Source organism: Clupea harengus, chromosome 8, assembly GCF_900700415.2.
Source record: "Clupea harengus chromosome 8, Ch_v2.0.2, whole genome shotgun sequence".
Taxonomy (NCBI): Eukaryota; Metazoa; Chordata; class Actinopteri; order Clupeiformes; family Clupeidae; genus Clupea; species Clupea harengus.
In genome coordinates this window covers 23,942,524-23,955,023 of record NC_045159.1, presented here as the reverse complement: position 1 = coordinate 23,955,023, position 12,500 = coordinate 23,942,524, and the positions used below count along the sequence as shown (strand labels likewise).

The following is a 12,500-nucleotide window of genomic DNA, read 5'->3' as shown; positions in this document are numbered from 1 at the left end:
ACCCTGACCCACTCACGCAAACAAAGAGGACTTGATTGGGTAAGTGGGGCCCTGTGCTCGAGAACCTTAATCAAACAATGTTCTTCTGGTGGTCTGAGCCATTTTTTCACAGAACGTTACTCAGCAATAACGATAATAACTGTGCGAGCAGTACAGATTTCTCATGTTGACAAAAGCCAAGCAAAGTAGTAGGGGACAGACTTCGGCTAACGGACACACATGTTCACTGGCTGAGCTCACGCTAACTCTTAGCAGCATCCTATTGCTCATCTGAGCATCGCCCCCAAACATTTCAAACACAGTGAGTATATAACACAAAACAAAAACAACAGCTACAGCAGATAACAAACCACCTATCTACCAAAAGTATCTGAGCACAAAGAAAGAGGAAGAACAAAATGGCAGCCAAGCCTTTGGTAATGGGCACATGAGAGAGGCCGTGTGCTGAGAGGAACCTCTAAAAGCTTCGGCGAGCGTTGCCAAAGACATATAAAGAAACCTGCTATTCCTATGACTCACGCTGGCTGATTAAGGGCCTAAGGAGTGAGTCGCTTAATAAAGGGGCAACGCAAGACATCCTCGTCGCTCAGGCTTCCTTAGACACCCACCCCCCCTCCCCCTCCCCCAAGCGTAATGAACGAGGGCTCAATTAAGGGAGCTGAGCAAAAACAAACACGGCCGCCTTCAGAGATGATGAATGTGGCTGCGGCTCCCTCTGGCCCTGCTCGGAGTTATTTATATTATATATTCATCCACTGAGCCCTGCGTCCACCTGCTTGGATACGGTACCCAAGAGGGCTCCCCGGCTCCCCGAGGGATGACTTACGGTACTCGATGCCGAGGACCATGTCCCTAAAATAGAGACGCGTCTGATCTTCAGTGAAAGGGCTGTCCGTGGGTACTTCCATCACTGGCCTACAGAGAGAAAGAGAGACAGAGAGAGCGGGAGAGAGGGAGAGAGGGAGGGACGAATAAGTGAATAAAATGTTATTCTGTCTCACTTTGTCTTTAACAACTGTTTACTTTCTCTTTCAGCCCATTTGGGGGACACAAACATACACATTGTGCAATGATAGTACAGCTTAGTGGGCCCATCTTCCCAGTGCTGAGATAATAATAATTCATAGGGAACGGCACTAGTGCAGGGGAACACAGCTGAAATAGCAGCCATGCACACAGCATTTTCTGAACAGACACACTACATTAAATCTCTGAAAACAAAGCCCTCCCAAACGTCATTGCATTTGCAGTTCACAGACATTTGGAATCGGACAGAGAGCCAGACAGATCTTCAGTAAAATCCATCCAATTATTATGCAGAGGAGAAAACGGAATTATTTCTTTTCACGGCATTGCTTGGTTCAATTCGCACGGAATCCAAACAATACCATGGCCTCTCGTCCTGGCCTGAACCCATACAATGAGAAAAAGCTGCATTCCCATTGAGGCTAAATGTCACATTCAAATGAGGTTTTCCGCAAATGGAAACAACATAGGCAGCGCCGTAATTCCACAGAGCTCTTTCACAAACACAAAAGTCCTTTTTTTCTCCCCTCCAAACTGAGCCACGGAACCCAATCATTTTGGGTGCAAAAAAAATCAAAAATCAAAAAATACAAAAGGAAGAGAGATGAAAAATTGATTACAAATAATGGAAAGAAATGAACGGGAGGTGAAGTATCGGCGCGACACAGAAACTAATTGTGAGAGCAAAAATAAATAAATAAATAAATAAGCCATGAGCACATAATTATTCCCTAGGGCAAATGAGAGACAGGACCTACGGCCCAGAGGAAGAGCGTGCGCGTCACGCCTGACAGGGGGGAGACTAACAGGGCATGGTGCTTGGAGAGGTGGAGGACATACCAGGACGGCATACTCACCCCTTCTGCATCAGCTCAAACACTGCAGGGAGAGGCAGGAGAATAGAGAGAGAGAGAGAGAGAGAGAGAGAGAGAGAGAGAGAGAGAGAGAGAGAGAGAGAGAATGAATGAGTGGTTGAGGCGCCCATCCATTAAAAGCCACCTCATTTACCCACGGTGACTGCAATACTGTAATTGTGTTGAAGCGGCCATGAAGAGCCCTCCCTAGAGCAGCCATTACAACATTTACAGATTCCACTGACTACACCGACATAATGACCAACAGACGCCACTATAGGCCGCAATCCAGGAGGCGTGCAATACGCTTTTGGCACAGGGCTAATATTAATCCCACTGTATGGGAACTGTTATTTGTTACAGTGGTCCTGCCACAGCTTTCTGTGTAAATAGCCGTTACTTAACGGAAGAGAGTACGTACCCATGTGTAGGCTGTCCTCCGTCGGGTCATCAAGAACCTGCAACAAATGGCATTATGTAAGGAAGAGATTCTTTTGAAAAAAGACAACAAGCTGCAAAACCTTGACACTGGCTCATTCTCCACAAGTGGGTTATCCAAAGGGACTTTTAATAAAGAGCAAATGGGGACAGCAGCTAAAAATATGTTGTGCTAAAACTGAGCACCAGTGTTTTAATGGAAGTTTAGACTTTCAGGACAAAGTATACATGTCAAGGTCTTCATCGCGAAAGGTCTTTATTCGACAAAGGTTTGAATCTTGTGAGTTGCCCTATTTTAAAAAGAAGGTGGCAGTTTGTAATGGCAATGTATTTCTTGCTCTCTTGCACTCACACTTGGTACGACTTGAAAAACACTACGACTCCCAGAATGCTTTTCAAATATCCTAACCCTCTCACTTATTATGACACCTGCTACCAAGTGAGGAAGTATGGAGTACTGGACCAAGTTCAAGCCTTTCATGATGCTGATATGTTTTATGGCTGGAGGTGAGTTTAAGGGGCTCCCTGTGAGCTGTGAGTGCGTGAGGTGATGGAGGGAGAGGTGGTGGAGAGAGAGGTGATGGAGAGAGAGAGGTGATGAGAGAGGTGATGGAGAGAGAGAGATGATGAGGGAGAGGTGATGGAGAGAGAGGTGGTGGAGGTAGAGGTGATGAGAGAGAGGTGGTGGAGTGATGGAGGGAGGTGATGGAGGGAGAGGTGATAGAGTGATGGAGGGAGGTGATAGAGAGAGAGGTGATGGAGGGAGGTGATGGAGGGAGGTGATGGAGAGAGGTGGTGGAGAGAGAGAGGTGATGGAGGGAGAGGTGGCACCACATTGAGATGAGTCCACCCAGTCTGAGCCCCATTAGCACCGACCTCATCAGTGTCATTAGACCAGCAGCGCTAAGAGCCTCAAAGGCTATTAGACACCCCACTCTCTCTCTCTCCATCCCCCTCCCTCCCTCCCTATCTCTATCTCTCTCTCCCCCTCTCTCTCTCTCTCTCTCTCTCCATCCCCCTCCCTCCCTCTCTCTCTCTCTCCCCCTCTCTCTCTCTCTCTCTCTCTCCCTCCCTCTCCCCACCCCCCTCCCTCTCTCCCTCTCTCATCTACTCTACTCTACTCTAGCCCTCTATTAATCACTGCACCTCTCTCCCCCTCTCTCGTTTTAATTTCATTGCTTTCTCTCCATGTCTCCAACACCATTACTCTGGGACAGCGGGAGAGGAGAGAATCTGTGGTCACATTTTCAAAGCCAAAGAAATGACTTCAATGCTTCATCTCCATCTATTAGACACCCCACACACACACACACACACACACACACACACAGGGCTCCTCTGGACCTCTGCTCCAGGGCGACAGCTATCAGCGTACAAGCAGCCCACAGACCTTTCTCCCACTTTTTTTTTTTTACAGAATCTTTAGCCATCACACATTTGGCAAACAGCGTGTGGCTGGAGCTTGGGCTGATCAGCTGACCCTGGTCCATTTTCTCCTCTATTCCGTGGCCTGTGTGAGAAGTCTGTACTCTCAGTGGGAGAGAGCCGTGACCGCTGGCAGATGTCTGCTCTGCTCCTCAGGCTGGCTGCACTCAGGCAGGGAACCAGAGCAGAGCAGACAGGCTATCTATCTCCAGCAGTGATAATGCAGGGGAAGGGTGATAGGGGTGCGGCCACTTTGTATCCGGACATATTTTCTCTTAGATGTGTGTCTATGATGCAGTCAGCACAAGTGAATTACTGCCCATTTCATTTGAAAATACTCGAATCACTCGCTGTGCCACCACAGTTTTGATCTTTCTCTCAGAGAAGCGTTTATTATGTGATCAGCATCAATTTGTAAATTAGTATTTAGCAATTTAGTAAGTTTAGTCGGACGAGATTAGTCTAGCTGAACGGGAAAACCCAACACGAGGGCTTCAGACAGGAGAGGATATGGGTGATGGAGTGGTGTACGCCATGACCAAAAAGGAACAACATATTACAAGGAATATTGATGTCAGAGTGTTCTAGATTACTGTGATTTTCTTACACACTTTTCTTACACATTTTTCCTTTTCCCTCCCTTCACCCCTCTCTGTACCACTTTTCAATAGCTTCACTGTCTCTATATTTCTTTCTCCCTCCCCCTCACTCTCTCTCTTTCTCCCTCCCCCTCTCTCTCTTTCTATCTCCCTCCATCCCCCTCTCTCTCTCCTTCTCCCTTCCTCTCTCTCCCTTCATCCCCCTCTCTCTCCTTCTCTCCATCCCCTTCCTTTCTCTCTCGCCCCCTCCCCTATCTGCACTGATGAGGCATATTACATTTAGGCTGAAGTGATTGAAGCCCCCTCTCCAGAAGCCCCAGGGGGCTACAGTGCGGCTTATTCCTCCCCCTCATGCAGTCAGCCCAAATCTCTCCATTCCACTCGTTTCACACTCCTCATGCAGTCAGCCCAAATCTCTCCATTCTCCTCGTTTCACACTCCTCATGCAGTCAGTCCAAATCTCTCTATTCAACTCATTTCACCGTCCTCACATAGCCGCAAACGCAGTGCTGTTTTTGCCTTGGCACTGACAGCCAAATTCTTTGATGTGTTATTTATTTATTTTTTTATTTATTTTGCTTTTTTTGAATATTAAAAGTACATCAGGCTGCAGCGGCAGTGGCCAGAAAGAGAGAGAGAGGCGCAGAGCTCACCTCCACGAGCTTGACTATGTTGAGGTGGTCCAGTTTCTTGAGGATGGCGATCTCCTGGTAGACCCGCTCCAGTGGTCCCATAACTTTGGGCTGCACCCCCTGGGCTGCTTTTGGGCCTCGAGGAGGTGGGCGGCCTGTAATCACACACACGCACACACACACACACACACACACACACACACACACACACACACACACAGTCTAGTTGCACTCTCCACTATTTCTGTAAACGACTGATGCACCTGCAAATGTACAACTTGAATCGCACACACACAGCACCCCCACTCACGATCTCTGCAGACTGCAACAAACCCAGTGTTGTTTCAATTTACAGAGGCTTCACAACGCCGACAGTGAAATCCTGCGACTCACTCAACACTGACAAATGAAGTCATTATGATGGTGGAATTTGAGACTTACGGGGGAATCCGCATTGTTTCATCAGCTTCTTCTTCGACGTCACTTTCATTGCCTGGAAATGAAATCACACACATTCACCACTGCTGTCCAAACACCAGCATGCACAAGCAGTCTCAGGTGTCGCATCAGGGAGGGCAATCTGATGCCAATATTACATCTCTGCTGATTTAAAGGATGCTGCAACTATATTCTATTCAAAACTATACTATACCTATGACATGCCTACTTTCACAATAAAACATGCTAGTTTTCTATAGCACAGCTGTGGAGGTAACTGAATACTTCTGGAATAAACCTTTTGTTCAGCTACACAGTGTTGCATGTTTGAGTTTGAGTCTGAACTCTTCAAGTGGGTTGCGTAATCCACAGACTGGCAGCACTCGTGTCCTAATCAGGGAAAAGCTTTTAGAAAACCTCAATCAAGTGAGGCAACCGTGACTCATTTCCCCACCTAATGGACCGCTTAAGATTCGCACCACAGCTCAAGAGAGCTGGGGTGTGTGTGTGTGTGTGTGTGTGCGTATGTGTGTGTGTGTGTGCGTATGTGTGTGTGTGTGTGTGTGTGTGTGTGTGTGTGTGTGTGTGTGATTGCACAAGTGAATATGAAAATTGAGTGACGGCGGCCAACGTGTGACACAGACACTCTACTGAGAATGCGTCTGCCCAAACTTGCCTCTAAAATGGCATTTACCATTGCCAGTCGTCCACAGAGTTTAGCACAAAAAATGTGTGTCCCTAGTTCACCATTCACCAAAATGGTCACTGGTGAGTCAGTGCTGACATTATTATCTGGGGCGACTGGTAAGTGTTGTCCACCTGCAGATTATGCAGCACGTGAGCCTAAGCGCTGTGCTGTTTGTTTCCTCCTTGAGGTCGCAGAGGCCCGCTTTTGTAGTTGAAAGCACTTTGAACCACATCCAGCAGCGTCTTCTCATTAGTCTCGCAAGTAAGAGCTCTAATTTGGTGTTAATTCCATGCACCTGCAGAATACATTCTGACTCCTAAACAAAAGGCGCCATATAAAAGCTACAGTCAGGTCTAATGATGAGAAGTTAGCAGTGGGCTTGTATTGAATGTCGCTGAGACTGCTATTTGGTCATGGGAGCCCTTTCCTGTACAGGAAATTTGCAAGATCACTGCTCATTTTTGACATCCAAATTACAATGCAGAGAATGCTTAGGGTTGCTGTTTTAGACAGTTGGAGTCGTTCCCCAGTTCTGTGTGGATGTCGCTGGAGTGGTAAGTGAAGCCAACTTGAAATATTCATCAAATGGAACTTCGATCGGAACGAACTTCAAAGGCAGCTCTTTGCACCTTTTTTCTCTCTCAAGGACGACTATACCCTTGGTGAGGAGTAGAAGTCTTTGTAGATGACACGCTTGTGATGGGGGAGGAGGAGGGGGTGGGGGGTGAGTCACACAGAGAGAAGACGGCCACACAGTTTTATATGAGAGAATGTCAAGGCCAAAAAAAAAAAGAAAGCTGTTTGGAAAACAGTTGTCCCACCACTACTGCAGAGAGAGAGTGTGCAAGATAGAAAGAGAGAGAGGAAGAGAGAAAGAGAGAGATAGAAAGAGAGAGAGAGAAAGAGAGAGAGAGAGAGATAGATAGAAAGAGAGAGAGAGAGAGAGAGAGCAGTGAATCAGCAACACAGATAGCTTCCCTGTGCTGCATTTAAAGAGCGGCTGCACTGACAGTGATGGCCGCCATGGCTTTGTCTGAGACACTGCCTGGCTGCAGGTGGGAAATAAGCCAGGCGTCTCAGGCGTCTCAGGCGTCTCAGGCGTCTCAGGCGTCTCAGGCGTCTCAGGCAGCTGTGTGAGCGAAGCTGAGGCATGAGGCCCTCACCTCAGAGAGCGGCTGCTGGAGGCAGCTTAGGAGCTGACAAGTCATTAGCCACACAAGGGGGAGGTGCAGGATAAGCAGGGAGGGTCTGGTAATTATTCCATTAATCCCCCTGCTTATGAACTTGGGAGTGAGTTTGAGCGCATCGTGAGGAGTTAGCCAGTGCCCAGCGTACAGCTGTGTAGAGTTACGGGGAACGGAGCTGTCAGGGTGGTACAAACTTAAGGCGTACTTTGATTTTTTTTTATGGTAAACTGTTTTTTACCTGCATAAATCACCTGGTGTAAAATCAAGCCATCAGTGGATTCTACCCACACAGTAAAGCTGTTCAAAGTGCAGTCAGAAATGTTTTCATAACAATTTTCACAAAACCGTGTTCATATTCTGTCACCTATCACACAGTACCCCAGCTTGTGAAGTAGCTAAATATGACGTCTTCTGACATTTGTCAGATATTGGTAGGTTTCACATACTAGATCATATCAATTGATTACTACCCTTTGTCGTAGCCACACCAGGTGATTGGAGACGAGCCTATTAGCCAGGCTTTGCGTATCCCTTCAATCCTGCCTTTTGATCTGAGCCTCGAGTAATAGCTAAAGCCGGCCCTATTAGCATTTAGATGATCATGGTCAGCAAGACCCTCACTGCCTGGCATTTACACCTTTCATATCTAGGTAGACCCCATACTGTCCCCTTCCTTACACGCCCCCACCTTACACCTTGAACTAGACCCCCACACACACCCATCCCCTTCCTTATGCTTTCCTATCACGATGTATGCATACACCTTACACTTATCACGTTAGGATCAAACTCCCCTCAAGTAGACCTATTGTCCACACTCTTCCCCCCACGGAAGGGTGACGCATCAGATATGCCCAAACATCAGAGACCACCACACATGAAGTCAAATACTACAAAGTGACCCCCACACCCAAATGATTCTTTCCTGCCAAAAGGTCCAGAGTAGGCCACACCTTATATCCCCCAAAAGCCCCCCAGACGAACACCTGTGGATAATCTTTAATGCCATTGTTTAGTATGTTCATTACGTAGCCCTATAAGAGCCATGACTAAGATGGCCGCAGAAGACGACGACGAAGAGTATTCTCAGTAACCTGAACCTGTACGACCTGAGATTACTGCGCTGTGCAGTCGAAATTCTCGAGGCTAAACTTTGAATAAACGGATACCTTCGCCAGCTGGCTTCCCGAGTCTTTACTCAGTCCATCTACGATCAGCTAACTCAAATCAAGAAATACAACTTTGGCGTTTCATCAGAGATTTGCCAGAAACGACAGACTCTTTCACATTCTACCAATTAGGATCAGGAGGCGTCCAACCAATCAGGATGATGATCTGCCTGTCAGTTATGTGTCCTAAACCAGGTAGTGTACAGGGAAGGGAACACTAAGATAATCAGGGAAGGGAACACTAAGCCAGTTATCTTCCCTTGATATCACCGAGTCCACCTTTTACAAAAGCCCAGGAAACACTAACTCACTTTTAACACAAGCCTGCAACCACTGACTCCAGCTTTAACACAAGCCTTGAGCCACTGACTCCACCTTTAATACAAGCCTTGAGCCACTGACTCCACCTTTAATACAATCCTGGTACGCCCTGTCTCTATCACGTTCAAGTCAAGCAGCTGGAGCAGCACAGACTCAGGCTTTATAAAAGCGCCCACTAGACGCCGGCGCTCAGTACGCATAAAGAATGAACACCTCATCAATGATTGAACCTGTAATAGATAGAATAAAACAGGCACTTCATGCGTTTGCCCACACTCCTCAAGCAGCCCTTTTCCACTGCTGCAAGCCGTCCACACACACAACCCCTTTCGTCCTCCACATCCACTGCTCCAAGCCGTCCACACACACACACACACACCCTCTCCGCATCCATTGCTCCAAGCAATCCACACACACACACACACACACGCCCTCTCCTCCTCCTCATCCACTGCTGCAAGCCGTCCACACACACAACCCCTTTCGTCCTCCACATCCACTGCTCCAAGCCGTCCACACAGACACACACACACCCTCTCCGCATCCACGGCTCCAAGCAATCCACACACACACACACACACACGCCCTCTCCTCCTCCTCATCTACTGCTGCAAGCTGTCCACACACACAGACACACACACACCCTCTCTGCATCCACTGCTCCAAGCAATCCACACACACACACACACACACACACACACACACACGCCCTCTCCTCCTCCTCATCCACTGCTGCAAGCCGTCCACACAAACACACACCCCCTCCTCATCCACTGCTCCAAGCCGTCCACACACACACCCTCTCCTCCTCCTCATCCACGGCTCCAAGCAGTCCACACACACACACACAAACACACACTCTCTCCGCATCCACTGCTCCAAGCCGTCCACACACACACCCTCTCCTCCTCCTCATCCACGGCTCCAAGCAGTCCACACACACACACACAAACACACACTCTCTCCGCATCCACTGCTCCAAGCAGTCCACACACACACACACACACACACACACACACACACACACAAACACACACACACCCTCTCCTCCTCCTCATCCACTGTTGCAAGCCGTCCACACACACACACACACACACACACACACACACACACACACACACACACGCACACACACACCCTCTCCTCCTCCTCCTCATCCACTGTTGTGGCTGCCTCTGCTGTGTACCAACTGTGGCTTGTGAGTCCCAAGCGCTGGGGGACTGAGTGCGCATGGGCTGCTGATCTGTGACCTGTGACTGAGCACAAAGGCACATCCAGATCAATACGCACGGCGGCTAGGATGGAGCTAGAGCAGCAACAGAGAGGGCACCACATGTTTCAGGGCTTGTCACTTGCCATCAAGCAAGGAAGGGTGTGACATTTTCAGCTCATGGCTTTGAAACTCCTCTAGCTCCCATGTTGTGGAGGGTAACCTGGGATGCAGATTGAACAGGCAGATGTATATTCATTTACTTGTTCATTTATTCATTTTATTGTCTTTAGTCATTAAAGAACTCTGGCTCTAAAATGTTATGGGATAACATTTTTTTTTTAAAAGACAGTGAATCCTTAAAATACACGTTACACAATGCCATTATAAGGGGATCACACCAGCAGCGCTGTGTGACGTACAGTTACACACGACGACAGCTTGAACAAAGACCAGAAAGCAAGAGAAAAGGACAGACTGATACTACAGGGCAGCTGCAGAGAAACCTTCATTAAAACCAGAACCTTCTACAGCAGCTGCCAGCCATCCTCGTGTCAATATCTCCTGTGTCTCTTGTATCTCTTGTGTCTCTTTCTCAATCCTAACATCTTCAACACATACAGTATGTTCTTGTCTTCTGCCTGTTTCCCTTTCTGTGTAGGTTTCTCTGGGCCGCAGTGTGGCTGATTCAGTGGGGGGAAGGCTGAGTGGCAGGGTGGTAATAGGTAACAGCATTCAATCAGTCTTTGTGTTAAAAGTCCTTTCCCTGTGTGGAAAAATGGCACAGCCAGGAGAAACAAGGTCCATTGTGCACTGTACGTAATCTTGATTAGCACTGACATCACACCTGACCTGGAGAAAAACAGACCGACCTATCCACCCCCACACACAACTACACACACATACACAAACACACACACACAACTCTTACAACACACAACAGGTCACCCAGAACATGAGCAAACATCCTCCCTCCCCCACCCGTTCAGGCTTGCCCAGAGAAAAAAACAAGGATCTCCGTCAGGCCGTTCCAACTCCCCGGTGGCTCATAATTTGTCTTTAACGAGGCCAGCGCTGCGGAGCCGAGCGGAGCAGGGGGTCTGTCCATCAAACGCCTCGGGCTCACATCCCAGCCGTGTGCCGCGCCAGAGCCGCAGGCCGGCAGCCATCGCTGCGCTGCCGTCAGTTCATCTCCGGTCCGGGAGTCAGTAACCAAGGCGAGAGAGGTAAACAGCTGGGCTAAACAGCACACGGCCTGGACTGCATGTTCAGTTCCCGCTCCTCACACTCTGTGTCCAGCAGCCAACCTCTCGGAGGCCGGAACCACACTTTTCAATTTAATTCTACTGCAGCATGTCTCTAAAAAAATATATATAAACCTCAAACAGCTCTAACCACTGTCCTTCCTCTGCAGTCACGCTGGGGGATATACCAGATATACCAGAGCGTAAGTTTAGTAAGCCTAAGTTTAGCCCGAAGAGAAATAATAAATGTTTTAAAGGACTTACATAATACTTATCGTCGTCCTCATTGTAGGCTAGTTTCACTACCCCATAGGAGCCCTGGAAGAAAGGTAAAATAACAAAGACATGAGAAAGACATGTAGAGAGAATATAACCCAGTATTTTCCATAAGAAATGAATTATTTTTGTATTTTGACACCACTGTGTGTGAGTGTGTGTGTGTGTGTGTGTGTGTGTGTGTGTGTGTGTGTGTGTGTGTGTGCACAGATTGCACTGCTGAGGAAAGCTTGCTGCATGCATGCATTATACAAATCATAAGCTCATGAATGACCAGCCAAATTTTGAATGGAATATTGGACACAAATTGTGAAATGGCATGCACAGGATGGCCGGCCGGCTGGCGCACACACACACACACACCCACACACACACACACACACACACACACACACACACACACACACACACACACACACACACACACACACACACACACACACAATGCCTGAGAGCCCCTGAGGTCATAAGCCTTATGGCGGTCACAGGCTGAGTAAGGCTTAAGGCCAAATCACATCCATTTGTACACACTGATTTAATGTTTCATTACAGACCGTTCCCCACCACAAGTTATTGTTTCATTACATGCTTCATACCAGAGTACGCTTCATACTGCATCACCTTGCCCCCATACACAGACACTCAGAGGTGAGCATCTTTATCTTCATCAGTACCAGGCCACTCGACAGACTACATACTGCTCTCTACACTACAAAACAGAACCCCTTAATCTATACCTTCAAATGGCCTTAAAATCATACAGATTTTTAAAAATGTGAAAATTAAGTAGATTTGTGCACAGATTACATTTTTAAGGGAAAAAACATGGGCAATTGGCCCCTTACATAACACCTATAAAGGCTCTTCTTTTTTACCTAAAATTCCAAATATTGCATTGCGGTACTTTTACACATACTGTACAATATCCCTGAATGTATAATATGCAGGGATCAAAGTATGTATATAATCGCGTGTGTTTTCGTCTCTACTAAA

The 12,500-nt window shown here is 47.6% G+C and overlaps 1 protein-coding gene across 3 annotated transcripts in view; it reads right to left on the bottom strand.

The window, feature by feature from the left end:
• camkk1a (calcium/calmodulin-dependent protein kinase kinase 1, alpha a) overlaps positions 1–12,500 on the bottom strand; it is a 51,176-nt gene that overhangs the window by 12,165 nt on the left and 26,511 nt on the right. For all 3 annotated transcript variants that reach the window (XM_031572407.2, XM_031572406.2, XM_031572408.2), the window contains 6 exons: positions 11,496–11,549; positions 5,416–5,467; positions 4,996–5,129; positions 2,302–2,338; positions 1,884–1,905; positions 827–915 (listed from right to left, as the gene is read on the bottom strand). In XM_031572407.2, coding sequence (XP_031428267.1) covers positions 827–915; positions 1,884–1,905; positions 2,302–2,338; positions 4,996–5,129; positions 5,416–5,467; positions 11,496–11,549 — 388 coding nt within the window. The remainder of the gene's footprint in view (positions 1–826; positions 916–1,883; positions 1,906–2,301; positions 2,339–4,995; positions 5,130–5,415; positions 5,468–11,495; positions 11,550–12,500) is intronic.